Source organism: Brachyistius frenatus, unplaced genomic scaffold (genome assembly GCF_029030835.1).
Source record: "Brachyistius frenatus isolate BFR_SWC_R1_liver_20210118 unplaced genomic scaffold, ASM2903083v1 Contig_115, whole genome shotgun sequence".
Taxonomy (NCBI): Eukaryota; Metazoa; Chordata; class Actinopteri; family Embiotocidae; genus Brachyistius; species Brachyistius frenatus.
In genome coordinates, this window is record NW_027210714.1 from 848,507 (window position 1) to 868,868 (window position 20,362).

The following is a 20,362-nucleotide window of genomic DNA, read 5'->3' on the forward strand; positions in this document are numbered from 1 at the left end:
TCACACACATGCTGGCAAACAACGTGTTGTTTCTCACTCATATATTGGCATTCACACTTTGGGATTTTTTTTTTTTTTTAAATTCATGCAACAGAAGCAAAGATAGACAATTTGCCACAATTGGTCTTTGAATTGTGATGTATTCTCACTTTTTTTTTTTTTCCTTCTCTCTCTGTTATATTCACTCAAGTGCGCCCGATTCCATTTCAACACTCCTCTCACTGCCTCTCGCTACCTTAATAACCTATTACACTTCAGTCTATTCATTATGTGGCAATCCACTCCATCCCCCCCCCCCCCACACACACACACACACCCCTCCTCCTCCACTCCCACCCCCTCCCTCTCCTCGCCAGCGGTTCCCCACCAAGCGTCTGGCTTCACCTAGTCCAGTGTGTGCTGAATTCCCCTCTGTTTGTCCTCGTTATTGTGAACTGCAAGATGGTGGTTTACGCCAGAGGCTCCGCGGAGCAGAGAAAAAGAGGCCAACGATATGTGCGGAGAGGAACGGTGGCGTGAGGCCAGGAGGGAGGTGTGAGAGATGCGGGGATGGTGGTGGGGAGAACTCTGGAGCGGATGCAGAGGAAGGGTGACGCTTCGGGGGGCGGGGGAGGGCGGAGGGGGGCGGGGGAGGGGAGGGATGGGTGTGAAGGAGACAGATAATGTCGTCGCTGCTCGTCTATGCCGGCACAATACCATGATCATTCCTGCGCGCAGGTGTGTGTGTGTGTGTGTGTGTGTGTGTGTGTGTGTGTGTGTGTGTGTGTGTGTGTGTGTGTGTGTGTGTGTGTGTGTGTGTGTGTGTGTGTGTGTGTGCGCGCGTCTGATTTTCCTCTTCCGGCTTGTGGTTGTGCACTGGTGTGTGAGTAGGTGAGAGAGAGCAGATAAGTGAGTGTGAGTTTAAGGATGATGGATTGCAAAACCTTGGTCTGGTGTCCTTGGGGGTCACGAAGGGTGTGCAAGGTAAGTTGCTATTGGCTGTCTGCCTGTTCTTCTGAATTCTAATTGGCCACTCCTGCCTGCTTTGGCTGCCGTGATGCTCACAGGCTACGGTTCTCCATCTTCACCATCAGTTTTTTGCCATCCTTCTCGAAACCCCCTTCCAAACCCTACTGCTACTGCACGCGCGCGCGCGCGCACACACACGCACATTTTGGCATTTAACAAACATCACGAAATGAGCCATGTTGTCAAACAGGAGCACATCACTTCAGACTACCAGCACAGCTGTTCTCTCAGAAGAGAGGATGGCAGGTTTCATAACGAGTTTGGAAAAGCTACGGACTCACGACTGTCTCCCTCGCATCCACACTGTTTAATCTCTAACCCACATGACTGATCAAAGCTTGTTTACGCACCACTCCGTGGTGCGATTAGAGGTACGGAAGGAATTCTTTCTTTCTTTCAAGAGCTGGCATCAGTGAGGCTTTGCTTGACAATAACAACATTTTCGGCATCTTAAACAATATGTTTTGTACCGCACATCCGAATCAATTTTCACCAGGCCCAGCCGAGCTTTGTTTTACTCGGCCGGCTCTGATGAACACCCACCATTTTATCACCTTTGAGCATTTTGTGAAGCGCCGAGTAGGAGGACGGCGACGTAGCTTGAATATTGTACCAATCATTATGATAACGTTCAACAACAATATAAAGGCTCCACATTTCTTTGTCCCCCTCCCCTCCCACCGTTCTCCTCCTCTCCTTCCTCTTCCGCCTCTCACGTTTCCCCTCTCAGCTCGCGAGGACTATGTCGCCACCTTCAAGGGCTCCGAGTACTTCTGCTACGACTTGTCGCCCAACCCGATCCAATCTAGCAGCGACGAAATCACGCTCTCCTTCAAGACGCTGCAGCGCAACGGCCTGATGCTGCACACCGGCAAGTCGGCAGACTATGTCAACCTGGCACTCAAGAACGGTGCCGTGTCTCTTGTCATCAACCTCGGCTCCGGGGCCTTCGAGGCTCTGGTGGAACCCGTCAACGGCAAGTTCAACGACAACGACTGGCACGACGTCAAGGTCACGCGCAACCTGAGACAGGTAACCAGACAAACGGGCGATGGAGGAGTGAGCGGCCGAGCGGAGGGGAGAGGAGATGTACAGTATGATTTATGATATTGATAAGGCTTTAGGGGGACAGATCTGAGTGACATGAGGAGGGACAAAAAGAGAGAAAAGCGGCAGATGAAAGAAATGGATAGTTTTAGCGTTGAAATGATTAGCATGAGCATTTTAAGTCATTTAAAGTGAGCTGTCAAGTCATTTAGAAAGAAAAAAAAAATGCTTGTTTGTGCCACTCCAATCTGAGGACGTGATGCTTTTGTCTGTTTTGTATCATTTTAGATTAAAAAAAAAAAAAAAATATATATATATATATATATATATATTGCAGTCTTGTACTGAACAAACAAGAATCGTGAAAACGTCGCCTGGTGCTTTGGGAAATTGTGATGGACATTTTTGACTCTATTTTGACATCCGAGCTTTTTTCAGGCCCCTCTGATGTCCATCTCTCCTTGACTTTCATGCCTCTGGTTCTCTGGCGGAGAACCCGAGGCAGGAGACACAAGAGAGAATCGTGAGGAGGAAAACTTAGCAAAGGCCGAAGACTGAACGATTACATTATTATCGATTATTGACTGTTGCAATGAAGATGTTTGTGAGTCGCAGCATTAACTCTGATTCCTTATTAAATAGTTCCAGTGTGTGTTTGACTTTGGTTGACTGCTGCAGATGCTCCAGGGGCAGTGGGCAGCTGATAAGGCTTTAAGTCCGCAGCCAAGAAACTAATCAATGTAGAAGCTACGGTCAGTGGTCTGTTGTCCGTCTGCGGCGACGCTGTGGCAGTAAAAAAACACACCTGAGGTTTTGGTCTTAGTTTACAGTGGGTTAACCACCAGACCAGCACTGCTTTCAGCTCTAGGTGAGTTCTTTTTCAATTGTGTGTGTGTGTGTGTGTGTACATGAATACGTGTGCGGATGAACGAGAGGGAGGGTGAACTAGAGAACATTGAGGGTCACTGGCACTCAAGTGCTCGTAACCTACCTGTGCCCTGCCTCTACCGTTTGCCTGTCTGTACTACTAACTTGACTACTAACTTTACTAACCTGCTAGTGAAACTAACCACCATCCATGGAATGATTCATTCTACTAACCTAACCTGTGCCCTTCTCCTAGCGAAACCACTCCAACCAACCTACTAACCTCACCAGAGGCCTTCTAGCTTTCCTTTTTTTGTTCCCAAAGTTGTTCTGTTCACAGTTTTTTGCTTTCCTTTCTCCCCCTCTCCTACAAAGCACTCAGGCATTGGACACGCTATGGTAAACAAACTCCATTGTTCGGTAGATATCATTCTAATTGTTTCTTAGTTTGGGTTTGCCCCGTGTCTATTTCCTTTTGAACCATAGACATCAAAACTAAACCAATAAAAGGATAAATGCGGTTGGTAATCTGTTACGCTTAAAAGGCCCCTCCCCCCCCGCCCCCACCTCCTTGCCAACCACTTTTTTTTCTTTAAATACCCCCCTCCCTCCTCCTCCTCTCCTCTCCCAATCCCACCCTCCCCTATCTCTACTGTTTTTTTTCACCCCATCACTTTGACGTGTAGGCGTGCACTGATTGGCTCATCCCTCACCTGCACGCAAATGGCGAGGCCCCCCACCCCACCCCACCCCCCTCTTCCTGCATGGCGTGACTCAGAAACCCTTCCCCTCTCTGATTGGTCCATAAAGAGGATAGAGAGGTTCCTCCTTCCCTTCTTTTTTTTTAATTTTTTTATTTTGTATTCTTTTTTTCGTCCTCCACTCTGCCACTGCATGTTCTCCATGGTGCCTCTGATACATCCTGTCCTCTGTTGTGGTTGTTGTTGTTGTTTTTTTTATCTACTGTGTCCTCTTTGCCAGTGGTTGCATGCAGAGAGAGGAACAGGCTGCATGTTTTCTATATCTATCCGAGTGTGTGTGTGCGTGGAATGAAGCCGTAACCCATCTAACACCTGTGCGTGTGTGCGTGCGTGTACATTAATATCCGTGTGTTCGTCTTGTGCGGCATCTCATTCAGACTTGCTGATCTAACAAACCCCCCCCAGACCACAAACTAACCAACTAACACCATCATCACAACTCACCCTAACAACACAATAACATGACATCATCACAACCACTAACAGCATTGAAATCATGAATCCTAACCTCAGTAACCCAACACAGCTTGTCCTGACACAAGTAACAAGACTGTGGCTGCCGGCAGTGCAACAACTAACAACTACTAACAAGTAAACAGTACTAACACTCACTGTGTAGCACGAAGATGCCTGCGGAGACCTACTAACACCTGCCTGGCCGGGCAAGTTTGCCTGGCAGTGATAAGCACCATAAGTGAGAGGGAACTTACTGTAGTGGAAAAGCAATAAGCTCACAACCTTTATGAGCAGTCGAACATGGTCAGTAATGTACTGTAGAATATCAGAGTGTTCACGTACCGCTAACTGTGATCTACATATGACAGCGTTGGATATCAGTGACAGCTAAAAGCCCCTTTACAGACTATTACACAGCAGTATGGGCTGATTATATTGCAAGAGCACCAGCACCAGTGTCACTTAAGGCAAAGCAGTTAGGAAAAACTGTTGTTCGTATATTAGGAAGTAAACTGCACGCTCTACCTTAACACGACAGCAGCTTAGAGTCTGAGGCCTGAACATAAGGTGGAAAACTTTTAATGTTAAGGGTTGAATCGGTGTTCTTGTTACAAACAAGGTTAGCAATTTAGTGCAGTGCTGCACAAACCAGAATGGTTTAGCCCGTTTTAATGGTTTAGCGTGTTTTGTAAAAAAAAAAATTAAAAAAAAAACTGGCTTTGAAGCCTCGGTGCGGAGAGGAACAAGCCACCAATGGTAGCCCTGAAGCTTCGGGTTTCAGCAAATCTTTATCAATCACGCACAGGATCTAGTCACTATTCTGTACAATAGACTTACTGATACTGACGCTGAAGATGGCAGACCACGTAGTTTGATTGCAGATTCTCAGAGTTCATTGGAGGCAGATGGGACTACAGAGTGTATCTGTACCCGCAGGGAGAAGAAGTGAGCAGCATTTAGCGGTGTATAGAAACATTTTTATATGTCGCCGGTAATATGAGCGAAGTCAAGAGGCAGCACGACTCAGTCACAGCACACAGCACTGACCCAACTGCACCGAACCAAAGTCCCGGCAAAGTCCCCCAGCACAACCAATGGCCAATTCCCAAAACCAATCGGGCCTTCTCCCCACCAGAACGCACATACACTGGTTACCAGAGCAACGGGGGCTAATTTGGCTGGTCAGCGCCTAGCTAGCGCTTAGCGCTGCCTTTGGTGTGAGTATATAGCGTGTCCTTTCCCTGTGCTTTGTTATGTAGGTGACCATCTCTGTGGACGGTATCCTGACCACCACGGGCTACACCCAGGAGGACTACACCATGCTGGGCTCTGATGACTTCTTCTACGTGGGAGGGAGCCCCAGCACCGCTGACCTTCCCGGGTCTCCAGTCAGCAATAACTTCATGGGCTGCCTCAAAGAGGTGTGACGCATGTATATGTACGGATTATGCACGCATGAATATGCCTTCTCATAGGAAACTTTTGCAGTGCAACACGTTTGAAAAAAATATATATATATATCCGGGTATGGATTATTTAAATGAAGTGTAAAATAACTCGTTTAATCATTAATTTTGTTCGTTTTTAAATGCAGTTTGCTGAGAATTATTAATTTAGATAGAATTCATACAGAACGAACTACAATAATATCATCCACTGAAAGTAGATGAACGATCATGTTCAATCATCGCCCAGCCTCGTTCTATACACTCGTGCTGCACAGATGTCTGTACGCACTCAAGTTTTAAGAAACACCAGGCTTTTCTTTTTCCTCACGCTCTCCTTCTTTCTTGCCGTTTCCTCCCTTCCCTTTCTGTCACGCATCACGCAAACAGTTTTTGGGTTTTTTTTTTACACACATTATCTTATAAAACGCACTCACACACAGAAATGCTTCCATTTGGCAGACTCACACAAACAGTCCCAGACACACACACACACACACACACACACACACACACACACCCTCCCCAGCATCAGAGAGAATCAGTGATGAGTGTCGTTGAGGGAGCAGATACAGCACTAAGCACTAACATGCTAATTAGCTATGCCACAGAGATACTCCATCCATCCGCTGTGCTCGAAATGGGCCACAACACTGCAGCGGCAAAACGCTCGCATGACACGGTGAGGAGAGCGCATTTAATACACACGCATGTGCGCGTAAACCAATCCGAGCGTGTATGCGCAGATGTGTGCATGTGCATACATAAGCAAAAAAAAATTTAAATAAATGTGCCCACCGAACCGCGCAGATAAAAAAAAAAAAATAGACAAACACAAATAAGCATACATATGGATAGACAGCACTTGACATAACAAAACTCCCAAATACATGCTCATACCCATCGAATACACACCCTGTCTGAGTCTTCCTTTCATTCACACAGCTTCACACTGAGGCATAAACAAACAACCAAACAAGTCGACAGATGATGTGCCAAACAGAGAGCTATCTGTATCAGTGGTGAATGCACTCTGTGTTGCTTCGTTAAGACTGATGGTGTTTTAACGAGGCTGCCGCTGTCAAAGTGAACCCCTCCACTGGCACATTTACATATTTAATACGATGATATGATAATCCGTGTGAGCAAATTAAGATGTATGCAGTGAATCACAGGCATGAACAATCACAGCTGTAACAATTTGATGCATTTGATGCAGCGTAGGCACACACACGCGCCAACACCATTTTGCACACTTGCAGAATTTATCATCTTTGAGAATCATCTTCTCTGCCTTACACGCAGACACAAGAGCACGACAGACACACAAAAAAAAAATGTAGAGGACAACTTTGCTGCTCGCAGGTCATGGAAGGAGGTCTGGATTAATAAAGTAGAGCCTGTGTGTGCTCGTCTCCCTCCCAACATCAAAATGCTCAGCACAAGCACACACTCTTTACACTCACGCTGCTCAGTCAGAGAGCGGACTGTGTCTGGGAGAGGAAAGGGAGAAACGGTGAGGCAAAGACCATAGAAAGTGTAAAAGTGGCGGTGCAAGTGGCGGGGACTTTTCAAAAGATGGAGCTGGAGTGACTCTGTGGCTTTAAGGTTGTTGCTTTCATAAAAATACCAGAACATTTGAATGAAAAACAGTCTCCTCTTTTTTTTTTAGTTTGACTTATGAAAAGGTCACTCTTTTTTCAGTTGGTTTTTTTTTTTTTTTTTTTTGCATATTGTGCTGAAACACTGAGAAAGAAGAAATGTTGTCCGCACCAAAGTATTTAAAAGAATTCCAAGAAAAGGGTCTAGATCTCCTGTCCGGAAGTGAAGGTGGCAGCTTCTTTTTCTCTTAAAAGGAATTAAAGTTTCATTCTTTTCCCCTCAATCTCTTCCCCTGAAGGTGGTGTACAAGAACAATGACGTACGGTTGGAGCTGTCTAGACTGGCTAAACAGGGAGACCCAAAGATGAAGGTATGCACTCTCAACAGCATGTACAACCTGAGCCAGACGATGCCTCATCCTGTTAAACACACTTTGTTAGTATTCAGTTATGTATCCCAACCTCCTGTCCGGTCCCGTGTGACTTTTAAGTAAATGGGATTATTTTTGAGAGGTAGCCACCAGCTTTTGTCTTTTAGTCAGTTCGCAGCAGGGAGCTGAATTTTACTTCAGACAACAAAGAAACCGTTCAGGTCTTGATTTTCACTGCAGCAATTTACAACGCATATTTTTTTTTTTTTTAAATGCTGGAACCTCAAAACATTAAAAAATTTCCCCACATCTGTCCCAGGTAAGTGGCGTGGTGTCCTTTAAGTGCGAGAGTGTAGCAACGCTGGACCCCGTGACCTTTGACACCCCAGAGTCTTTCGTGGCACTGAGCAAGTGGGCGGCGAAGAAGGCAGGATCCATCTCGTTCGACTTCAGGACCACGGAGCCCAACGGGTTGATGCTTTTCAGCCACGGCAAACCTCGACAGCAACAACGCAAGGACCCGCGCACGCCTCCAACGCTCAAGGTGAAGAATATATTAAACGTGTGTATATTTATAAAGTACACATAACATAAACGATGTATGGCTGCGCTTAGACAAAGTGACACTGTAAATGCTAACACATCCGACGGCAACGCTAATATTTAGCAGGTATAATGTTTACCGTGTTTATCAATCTTACTTTCGGTTAGTTGACATTTGCCTGTTAGAACAAACTGCCAATTACAGAGGCTCATGGGAGTGACATTAACTTTGAAGGTATGTTGTCAAAAAACCGAAGGGCTAAAGAACCCACGGCGTCAGATGAAAAGTCAAAAGGTTGCCACAATTAGTGCAATTCATCCCGAGCGAGATCCGAATGTCTGTAAATCATCCAGCAGCCATTCAGACATGAACTAAAGGGCACTTATATAAATGGCACGACGGCACTTGAGGAAAAGCAGAGCGATCACCAATGTCTTAAGGCTCCAACATATGGAAGTCATGAATATCTAATCAAAAATAATGGCACTTTTTAAAGGGGACCTATTATGCTTTTCTGTACTTTCTGACATATAATGTTGAATCATGATATTAAACGTGGCCAAAATTGTATATGAGCAGCTGAATGTATGTAAACGTGATTTCTTTAAGAAAAAAAAAAATCCAGGTCTCAATCTGCTCTGGGTTCAGGATGAGCTGACGTCAGCTCGTCACGGATTTCTATGCAGGGTCACAGCACGCCACAAAGAACACGGACACAACCATCCATCTGCTCAGCCTGTCTCTAATACCAAAAGCATGTTTACTCAACTGACAGTATTTCAAGCCAAAAGCCTGTCAAACTACAGTCTAGCGCATTTCCCACATGTAAAGAGGAGCATATATATATATATATATACATTAAAAGATTATATATACAGCTTGTTTCTTAAAGACTTAATCCACAGGTATGTCACAAAAAGTGCAGGTAATGTGCATGTTCATGTTTACTCTCCCACACCAGCAAGAGGATGAGACGCAGGTCAGAACCACAGGGTGTTGGTCCTCTGCAGGCTTCCTGGAAGTCAGCCAATCAGAAAAAAGTGGGCTTCTAGGGAGGGGGGGGGCTCTAAAGAAACAGGAGCTATAACAGCTTGTTTCAGAATAAGAATGAACTGAAGGGCTGCGTAAACAGCCGGTATAGGATAAATAATAATACATGTTTTTTATGAACTGGGAATCATGCGAATCTTCTCCAGTGGAATGAAATAAAACGCCTCGACTCGAAGCGATCTAGAAATCCTCATTCCACACAAGTCCGAGATGGCAATCCATAGCGGCATGTGAGGGAATTAAAAAACATAATTTCTGATCTTTTGTAGAATCCCAAAAATGTATAGGATAACCAACCTCCAGCAAAACTGAAAAATATTTCACAAAATTAGACCGTAAAAGGTTATTGTAACCTGCAGCGATAATTTCCATTTTAATTTCCAGCCATCAATGTCCCTGTTTTGTGCAGAATACTGATGCCGTGTCTGCTTAACACACACAGGTGGATTTTTTTGCCATCGAGATGCTGGACGGGCACCTGTACCTGCTGCTGGACATGGGCTCGGGAACCACCAAGACCAAGGCCATCGACAGAAAGGTCAACGACGGAGAGTGGTATCATGTCGACTTCCAGAGAGACGGGCGCTCAGGTACGAGTCCCGGCTCTCTTAACTCTGACGCCAAACCCGATCACGGTCGGATAAGAAGGAGGTAGAGAATAACGAGTGGGTGTACTTCAACTGGGTTTTTTTTTTTTTGTACCAAGCAACAGCCGAGGAAGGTCATCTGGCTACCATCTGCCTCCTGTCTGTGTTCAATTCAAACTGTGTGTACCGAGTCTGAGTTTAGAACATTTTAACACGAGCTATTAACAGTGCTACTGTTAAGTTCATTGTAGTGTGTTAGTATAATTACTCAAACACGGACACTACAATTAAAGCCTTTTTTTTTCATCCTACTGGTGCCGTTAATGTTATGCGACATTCGACTTTGCTTCCCGTCCCAAAATACTGTTGTGAAATCCATGAAACACAATACCTTTTGTTGTCTTTTAATGAATTTTACATTCACGGTAGAGGATGTTGTTGATCAGCCTGGTACCGGTATTCAGTTATTGTTTACAGGTCTGTGTTCATTTACGTCCGGAAGCCCGCAGTAGAGGCTGCCAGTTTTCTCGGCGGGAGTCTTGTTTGTTTACTGTAACTGTACTTACGTCTAAAAATACACTTATTAAAGATTTATTGAAGATAAAATGATGGAGTTGGCACTTTTATACCGGCATGGACTTAAAGGCACCACTTAATGACTGAGCCCCGCGTAATTTGGGATTTCAATCGTCTCTCATTATAGCGGTGATGTGTGGTGGTGGTGGTGATGATGAGGCAGAGCACAAAAAGAGGGGCAAGGATGATGACGATAAAGATGATGATGATGATGGCAGTCATAATGGCAGTGGTGGTGATGACGGTGATGATTGTGATGAGGATGTTCACGCTGAAGGTCATAATGATTACAGAAGTTGTTTTGATGTCTCGCTGTGTGTTCAGGGACCATCTCGGTGAACAGCGTGAGAACGGCGTACACGGCCCCGGGGGACAGCGAGATCCTCGACCTGGATGAAACTTTGTACCTCGGAGGGCTGCCTGAGGACCGCGCCGGACTCATCTTCCCTACAGAGGTATGCGTGTTGATATTGTGTGTACGCTTGAATTTATTTTTGGATCAATCGTGTGAGTCCTTTTCAAAGCCAGAAATGCGGGAACATTTGGTGGCGAGAACCTCCTAAGTGGCAAAATGTACTGCTTTTCCTTGTTTTACTTTATAGTAACTTGTGTATGTCGGTGGTGGTGGTGGGGGTGGTGGCGGGGGAGGTGGGGGTGACATCATTGACAGTTTTTCGCTGTCCGTCAACGATTAATCAAATAATAAAGAAAGTAATGGCCAAATTAATCAATAATGAAAATAATTGTTTGATGCTGTCAGTATTTAGTAACTCCAACTCTGCAGAAGATGAAATTAGTTTTATCTATATAACCATTATATCAGCTATTATCAGATTAGATTAAGTTTCCATCACTTAATCAATTAGTCCACTTTTAGACAGGAAAACAAGCAGCACATATTGTGAATATCAATTGTCCTTCAAGCAAAAATGTCAGACATTTGATGGTATCAGCTTTTTAAACATGGCACTTTGTAAAGTAAATATCTTTGAGTTTTATCTTTTTTCAGGGACATAAGAAGACATTGGATGATGTCACATTGTGGTTAAAGATATTGCAATCGTCCTTTTTCTTCATTTTTGGTTGTATTGTCAAATACTTGAATAATTAAAAGACTAAATGATAGAAAATAATGTAATAATAATTGTAGCCTTATTCAAGAACAATATATTTTGTGAACTTATTAGAAATTATACAAATATAACAGGAATAGAAAAATAGATGAAATTGACTTTATGAAAATACAATATGCATCACATAGAGCACTTCATTTCTTTCTCAGTTTCACAGTTTAAAGAATTATTTACAATCAATTTAGTAATGTTCTCCCTTGAGACTGTAAGTAATTAAGGAAATAATACTAATTTAAGCATCTACTTTGTGTAACATGCAACAAAAATAGGGTGAAATTATGCCAAAAATGTCTTCGCCAAAACCAGCTGGTAGTTCTAATGGTTAACTAACTTTTTTTTTCTTTTTTTAAATACTACCAAACATTGAAATATGTTGTCAAATATCTAATAAAAACTACCGAACATTCATCCTCAGGTGTGGACGGCTCTGTTGAACTACGGCTACGTGGGCTGCATCAGAGATCTGTTTGTGGACGGTCAGAGCAAAGACATCCGGCGGCTGGCCGAGACCCAGAGAGCGGTGGGGGTGAAACCCTCGTGCTCCAGGGAGCCGCCCAAACAGTGCCTGTCCAATCCCTGCCAGCACAACGGATTCTGCAGGGAGGGCTGGAATCGCTACGTGTGTGACTGCTCTGGGACGGGCTACCTGGGACGCTCCTGCGAGAGAGGTGAGGAGGAGGAGGAGGAGGAGGAGGAGGAGGAAGAGGAGGAGGACGAGGCTTTTGGCAGACTGTCGAGTAATATGCTGAAATCCTAATGTCCCATTAGACAATAGATCACAATAGAGATGAGTAAACTAGCTAATTACAGTCACTAAACAGCAACATTGTGTGAAAAATGAATAATACGTCATGACGCAAAGCACAGTCATAATAATGACAGCTCTGTCATTTTCTTTCTGGCCTGAGACACTGAGTAATGCCAACGGGATGAGTGACAGGAGACAGATGGTGTGGGACCTAAAGTCTGAAGTCTTAAAGTCAGAAAAAAAAGTCCATCAACCGCTGAAAATATATAATGAGTTATATTGGGTACTAAATTTTTTTATTCCTTATATCTTTGATTTATGCTTTTTTTTTTTTGCCTTTATAAATCCCATCCCAACAGATTACATTGGTTTTGATAGTTCTCTCTGACACACTAAAAAGATACTCATAAAAAATGATGGTCAATAAAAATGTGACTTAATAAAAGTATTATTCCAATAAAAATATAAGAAGCTGGAAAAGAAAAGAGGATGGCAGGTCGGCACTGTATGGATAGGTAGAGACAAAAAAATAAGGGCAAAGGGAAAAAAATATTTTAAAAAAAAAAAGTCTGCCGGCGCAACAACAAAAATAATAACAGCAGGTTTTCTATCTTTGGCTGTTTCTCTCTTCTTCTTTTTTTTATTCAAAGTTTCACATTTTCTGTGCCAAAGGGAGAGTAGTAAAATGGAGGCAGGGAAAGGAGAGTAGGAACACAGGTGAAAGGGAAGAGGTGGGAGGAAGCCGAGCTGCAGACAGGACTATTGGACTCGCTGTGGACGTAGCGACTGGGAATCGATGGGAGAGGAAATGTGCAGAAAGCAGGGAGCACGAGCTGTGACAGAGGAGGGTGGAACCAGCGGGCTGGAACCGCCATACGACAGCAGGTGAGGAGATGAGGAGGAATGGGAGACGGGAGGAGAAAATCTGACAGAGAGAGAGAGAGAGAGAGAGAGAGAGTTATGAGAAAGGGTATGAATTCAGGCCGAGAGAGAGAGATTGGCAGAGGGACCGATACAGGCCTGTTGAAAGAAGCGAGATGGAGTCAGACAAGAAGAGGAGAAGAAATGTTGTTTGTGCCACAACTGCTGATGCGTCTCAAGTGATGATTGTACTATCATCTAACAGGAGATATACACACACACAGACACGCCCGCACTCTCTGAAAGGTGTTGATATGAAAATGTTTTATTTCGGGAGGACAAATATCCACAGTGTGTGTGTGTGTGTGTGTGTGTGTGTGTGTGTGTACGTGTGTGTGTGCGTGTGTGTTTATCGTAGCAACGCGCCCTCTCCCGCTCGTTTTTCCCAGCCCCGTCTTCCCGTCTATGTCTTCCTTCGTCCCTCTCCGTGTGCATTGAGGGGTCACTAACTGGTGGTTCGGTGGATTAAAGGAAGCACAGATGGAGAAGCAGATGGAGAGAGTGATTGGCCATGTTTATGCCTTCTACCTGCGGTTTCTCCCTCCCTTTTTTCTTCCCTCCCTCCCTCCCTCCTTCTCTCATTGTCTCCGTTGCTCCCCCCCCCCCTCTCTTCTTTAATGAACGAATGCGGCCGGCACGCTCGGGCTCCGAGATTAATTTTTATTTCGTAACCACACATTTTAAGGGGGAGGTACGACAAGATGTTATAAGTATAATAGTCAGAATCATGACTCTAAAGTCAAAATGGTGTCAACACATACACTCCCCTGCTGCTAACGCACCGATTCCACGGCTGAAAATAGTCCTCAACGAAGAAATCACCGAAACCTTTCTCAAAAATCAAACTCTTTTAAAGATTTACAGGACTAGGCAAACAATTTAGGCACTTTACATGTTTATATTCTTATCCATCACACAAATAAAGACCTGTGTGAAAATACAGTGTCCAGTTTGCGCTGTTTTCCAAAGGTTGTTCCCGGCAAATATTGATGTCATTCTTTTCCGTTTACTTTACAAGTTCATTTATGAATAAAAAACTGTTCATATATTATTTTTGAAAACGTCCTAACATTAATTTGAGCACCAAGAATCTTTGCAGTGGGAACCAATGGGACGGGGTAAAAAGTTAGAAAGCACGGATAAATAAACGCATAGTTGGGTTTCCAGCTTGTCGTGGGATTATTGGCTTTAAAAAGAATATATAGAAGATCGCTGGCCTTATCCTTCGCTTGCTCTGTTTGCACGGTCCATCTGCTGCATGCTACAGGCGTCAGATGATGCAACAGTATGTGACACAGCCAGTGTGCATTGTACTGTCAACTGTTTTCATTCTCCTGCATTTAAATGGGTTCCCGTACTTCCTTCTCACCCAACCTCCCTCCGTCCTCTGCTTGCCTGGTAGTGAGTCAGGTGTCGCGGTGAGGAAAATGTAGTCAGCTGTCTCCCTTATCAAAAACGCGTGCGCGTGCATGGCTGTTAGTTATGTTATCTGTGATATAACAGGCCAACCACCTTCTTTTTTTCCTCAAGTTAATGAGGGTTCATTTGCATTTTAGCCAAGAGCTCTCCCCCCCCCCCACCCACCCTCCTTTTTCTTTTCCTTGCTCTGTCCCTATTTTCTCTCCCCCTGCTCTCACTTTACTAAACCCTCCTCTGTTCACACTTAAATTCACTCACTTATTCTGACATGCGCACACACACACACACACACACACACACGCACACACACACACACACACACACACTATCTTTCTCTTTCCCTCCTTCTCAGCTCATCAGTATTCATGACGCCTTCCTCTCTTCCTGTTCTCTTGTTTTTGCCTCGGCTCCAACCGTCTCCCACAGTAACGGGGGAGGAGGAGGAGGAGGAGGAGAGAGAGCGAAACGGAGAGAACGCGAAGGAAGAATGGAGCGGGGAGAGATATACGAAGGCGAGCGAGGGAGCGATAAAGACGCACGGAGAGTGTGTTTAGCTGTGTATGTAATTGGCCAATAAAAAAAAACAGGGTCCTCGGAGGTAAACAGTTTAGTGGTCGGGGATTGGCCCCAGCAGGTAGCAGGGAGAGGAGATTATGAATATGTAAATGAGTATGCAAAAGACATTAAAGCGGGATCACCTGAGCTTGTTACATTATGACTCCGGGGTCTGAGATGTCAGCGACGGTGGCTAACACACTCACCACCATGCATTCTGATTTAACCGGATAATAGGGCCGGCCAACCAGCTGCGGCTATTTTTACATACTCTTCCGCGAGGCGGAGGGAGTGATGATGAATTAAGAATGGGGAAAGTGATGGGATAATTTTGTGGGAAGCAGGTTTTGAGTTTCAACATGTCGTGGCGGGGGAACAAGGGAGTGTAGCCACGCTGCAACACGCTGTCATGTTTAAATCTGATTCACTCAGTGTCAAATTGCTTTTGTCTCCTCCCACCTCGTGGTTTTTTTTTTTTTTTTTTCCCCTCGTCAATCATCTTTCTTTTTACATTTTCTTTTTCTTTTTCGCTGTTTCTTCCCGCCGTCGTCGCTGTTCGTCCTCCGCCTGTCTTTCGCGTCCTCCCCTTCCCCTCTCATTTGCTCCCTGTCTGTCTGTCTGTCTCTCTCTCTCTCGCGTACAGATGCGACTATCCTGTCGTACGACGGCAGTAAGTTTATGAAGGTGCAGTTGCCCGTGGCGATGCACACCGAGGCGGAGGACGTCTCGCTACGCTTTCGCTCCCAGCGGGCCTACGGGGTTCTCATGGCAACCACATCCCGCAACTCCGCAGACACCCTACGTCTGGAGCTGGATGGGGGCCGTGTCCGACTCACCGTCAACCTAGGTACGCACACGCACGCAAAACACGAAGAGTCTCAAACAGTGTTTTAATTACCTATCAGGGGAAATGCAGCTGATTCTGGCCTCTTGGCTATTTCGTGCATAGAAATGACGTCGAATGGCGATTGATTGTTTGTTGTCTCCGAAAGATAAAACTCACCCTCTTCTCAAGTAATGCCAATAAAAGCTCTCAGGTTATTCTACTGTAGTTTTACTCAAATCTACAATATTCAAGATGTGCATTTCGCAGGTATTTTTTTTTTTTTTTAGCTTTTGGATGCTACATCTAGCGATACGCACGCAAACATACACAATTTGAAGGTGATTGTTTCTGTGTTGAACAGAGGGTCAAGCTTCGAGCTGCATTCTCTGCTCACTCCCAGTAGACCTGTGCATCCCCAACACCTTCAGCAATCAACACAAAGACCCAGAAACTGGACAAACACACACGCATCCAATACACTCGCCACACAGCAGGAGGGAAAGCTCCTCTTATTACATTCCTCTGCCTTTCACTCTTTCACAGTCTCACACTTTCACATGAATTCGACACGTTCACACGCTAACACACACATCCTCACCGAGGGGTGCATGTGTTGGTCTCTGGTTGTCTGCAGCCATGTCCTTTTTGTGGTTGACGCCACACGACACACTCAAGGCATGATGGGTAGTAACAACAACGACGACAACAACAACAACAACAACCAAAAAAGAAAAAAAAAAAGGTTAGGGGCTGAATCTTCCGAACATTTGCGGAGATTTGTGCTCTGGATGGGCGACAACAATTATGGGATGTGTTCGGTGTCGTGAGACAAACTGACACACATGACCCATCTCAGTCTCCTGGTGGGTTTGATTGGAGACTGAAACTGTCGCTCAGGCCAGAGCGGCCAATGAGCACACTGCTCGTGCTGTGACACACCGCTCTCCTTGTAACTGTTTTAAAGTGGAGATCCACCAATCTTGATCCAGATTTAACTCTTTTATTGGATAAAAACAAAATCACGGAAATTGCACTTGCTGCACACTGTTGTAGGAAAACACACGGTCCATGTTGTGGTCCCGTGACGAAGGAGAGTGTGTGATTTCTCAGCAGTGTGTGTGCGCGTTTGTATATATGCGTGCAGGGTGTGTCGATGTGTGCGTCCCCAGGGCGTGGAGAGTCTGTGTATGTGTGCAGCATTAACCCTCTGCTCTGCTCTCCCTCCAGACTGTATCAGGATAAACTGTACAGCCAGTAAGTGATCCTCCATCTCACCTAACTCCTCCCCCTACCTCCTCCTCCTCAGTGTGTGTGTGTGTGTGTGTGCTGTGTGTGTGCGTGCGCTCTCTGTAGTGTGTGCTTTTCTTAATGTGTTGTGTTTGTCTTTGTCAAGCCATTTGATCTTAATCTCTTTTTCAACATATCTTTGTACCATATGTCTGTGTGTGTGTGTGTGTGTGTGTGTGTGTGTGTGTGTGTGTGTGTGTGTGTGTGTGTGTGTGTGTGTGTGTGTGTGTGTGTGTGTTTGTGTGTTTGTGTTGGACAGGGGAGGTGCACATATGCGTGTTGGTGTCTGCATGTTCAGCTACACCGCAGGAGAGCTGCGATTTTTTTGCTGAGGGCCAGGGTTTTCCAGGTCGGCCATTTTAGTAAAGAAGGATAGATGGCAGGGAGGGAAGGAAGGAGGGAGGGAGGGAGGGAGGGGAAGATTTGAAGGGAGGAAAAAAAATAAAGAACTAGTGTGGGGTGTTCAGGTAAAATGAGGTGTGTTGAGAAGTAAGAGCTAAAGAGGAAGCGGTGGATGAATGCAACTCAGAGCTGCAGGCTAATTACTTCTCCTTCATGCCGCAGACAAAAGACGCGTTATCCCTCTGTTTCTCTCTGTCGCACCTTCATCCCGACGTCTGCCGGGTTGTTTTCTTTGTTTGCTTGTTGTTCCTCTCTAAACTGTACATGAGGGGATTCTAGGTAGTGTTTAATTTACCGGGTTTGGTGTGTGTGCCTGTGTGTGAATGAGCGCCTGTGCATTCTGCATTCTTTGCATTGCCCAACCTGTGTCTGTGTGTTTTTGTGTGTGTGTGTGTGTGTGTGTGTGTGTGTGTGTGTGTGTGTGTGTGTGTGTGTGTGTGTGTGTGTGTGTGTGTGTGTGTGTGTGTGTGTGTGTGTGTGTGTGTGTTTCTGTTCATGCTGCTGTGAGTGGAGCTGAATCCCTGATGAAGTTAAATTCCCTCACGTGGACTTTCTCTCTGTCACGACCACAGAGAAAGAGCGAGAGAGAGAGAGAGAGAGAGAGAGAGAGGGGCGAATGCTCTGTGACAGCAAAGAGGTGGTGAAATGGACGACTGCAGTTGCCATAGAAACCCTACTAGCCACACAGCACTGTTGCTATCCCGCATGTCTGCTGGCCAATTTTAGACCGGTTGTCTCAATGAACATTTCAGTAGGCAGCCACTTTTCTGGCACACTTTGTGCACATAATAAATTATACATATGATATTCAAGGGGGACAGAGAAAAAAAAATATTTAACAGCCAGGCGCCACTGAAACAGTCCACTCAGCAGTCGAATAAAAGCCTCGGCATGGGAGAGATTTTAGGCTTATCCTTCAGAAAACCCATTTGTTATTTGGAGCTAATGAAATATGAAACGCTTTTTTGTCGTTTTGTTTTCATTATCCTGCAATTATAATCTCCAGCAGTTTATGTCATTGGGTTCGAATTGTATTTCCGCTGCAACAAACAGCATCTCGTCTTTCTGTTTCAGTTGTTTTTTTGTCGCCGTCTTTTCGTTTTAGCCTCACGGAGCACGGACTGTCTGCTGACCGGCTGCTAGTAGCCAGCCAATTAGACTTAACTCACCATGCTGAATGCTCTTTTAATGCCGACCCAAAATAAGTGCGCGTCCGTGTGTGTGTGTGTGTGTGTGTGTGTGTGTGTGTGTGTGTGTGTGTGTGTGTGTGTGTGTGTGTGTGTCTGTCTCTCCCTGTTCCCAGGTTGACACAGATCACTACCTCACTCTCACATCAGTCTGCTCATTCTTCGAGTGTTCAGTTACATACGCAAAAGCACACGTGCACACACATAACCTCACACATACGTACACATTTTCCCTCCCTCACTCAGTGGCAGGCAGTGATCCATGGTAACAGGATGAGATGCTCATGCCCAGAGCACAGCTGAGTCTCCTCAGGGGAACCCTGTGTCCTCTCTGAACGCACAACACACTCTTTTAGCTTTGCAAACGCGCGTGCGCGCGCACACACACACGCGCGCGCGCACACACCGCCATATTCATTTTGATAGACTTCCCAGATTTGCTTAATCATGTCAGCATGCCTGTATGTGTCTGTCTTTCTTTACCTCCCCTACCTGTGTGTGTGTGTGTGTGTGTGTGTGTGTGTGTGTGTGTGTGTGTGTGTGTGTGTGTGTGTGTGTGTGTGTGTGTGTGTGTGTGTGTGTGTGTGTGTGTGTGTGTGTGTGTGCCTCCATGATTGATGAAGGCATGCTTGACATTTTCTGCAGCAGAGTCCGTTCGGGTCAGCTTACTTCTCACCTCCCCCATCATTACCTCCTATAGGTCACTGTAAGCGGACTCAGTCACACTCCTCAAACTAAAAAGGGCTCGGAGAAGGAAGGGGGATTGTGTGTGTGTGTGTGTGTGTGTGTGTGTGTGTGTGTGTGTGTGTGTGTGTGTGTGTGTGTGTGTGTGTGTGTGCGTGCGTGTGCGTGTGCGTGTGCGTGTGTTGAGAGGTGGTGGGTGTTGTGTTCAAGGTTGGTGGGGTGCTTGTTGAGAGTCGGAGCGAGGGGACAGTGAGGTTTTTTGGAACAGTCAGTCTGTCAAATGTGTGCAGTCAACGATGTGAAGATATGAGCTGGTAGATGGGGGGGAGAGAGAGAGAGAGAGAGAGAGAGAGACATCATGAGAGGACAGCTCAGCTTCTTTCATTCTGCTGCACATCAGCACCTTGGAGAGCTCTCTGGTGTTCCACTGTGTGACTAGTGCCACCATGAGGCGCACTGCAGAATTGCACTCGTGAGGCAAATGTAAAGTAAAGCTTCTATATTCAGGCAAACCGCCCAATATACGTTTTGTGTGTGTGTGTGTGTGTGTGTGTGTGTGTGTGTGTGTGTGTGTGTGTGTGTGTGTGTGTGTGTGTGTGTGTGTGAAGGCGCGAGGGAGGGGGAGTCAGCGAAGGGGGTGCGAATGTGCAGTCTGTGCAATGTGTGGGCTGTAGGTGGTCATCGTGGCGGTGGGCTCAGCATGGGTCTGTTGTGACTCACAGTCTCTATCTAAGGCACCCAGAGCATCCATTTATGTTAAGAGACCTGTCTGTCTGTCTGTCTGTGCGTGGGTGCGTGTGTGTGTGTGTGTGTGTGTGTGTGTGTGTGTGTGTGTGTGTGTGTGTGTGTGTGTGTGTGTGTGTGTGTGTGTGTGTGTGTCGCGAGTG

General features: G+C 45.5%; 1 protein-coding gene across 18 annotated transcripts in view; it reads left to right on the plus strand.

Moving 5' to 3' along the window:
* The window catches only part of nrxn1a (neurexin 1a), a 57,068-nt gene that overhangs the window by 20,425 nt on the left and 16,281 nt on the right, over positions 1-20,362 (plus strand). For 4 of the 18 annotated variants that reach the window (XM_069713031.1, XM_069713021.1, XM_069713024.1 and 1 more), the window contains 10 exons: positions 1,739-2,040; positions 3,298-3,321; positions 5,399-5,560; positions 7,485-7,556; positions 7,876-8,118; positions 9,593-9,740; positions 10,638-10,768; positions 11,862-12,114; positions 15,733-15,936; positions 17,143-17,169. In XM_069713031.1, coding sequence (XP_069569132.1) covers positions 1,739-2,040; positions 3,298-3,321; positions 5,399-5,560; positions 7,485-7,556; positions 7,876-8,118; positions 9,593-9,740; positions 10,638-10,768; positions 11,862-12,114; positions 15,733-15,936; positions 17,143-17,169 — 1,566 coding nt within the window. The remainder of the gene's footprint in view (positions 1-1,738; positions 2,041-3,297; positions 3,322-5,398; positions 5,561-7,484; positions 7,557-7,875; positions 8,119-9,592; positions 9,741-10,637; positions 10,769-11,861; positions 12,115-15,732; positions 15,937-17,142; positions 17,170-20,362) is intronic. The other 14 variants (XM_069713040.1, XM_069713035.1, XM_069713029.1 and 11 more) reach the window with 6 other exon arrangements.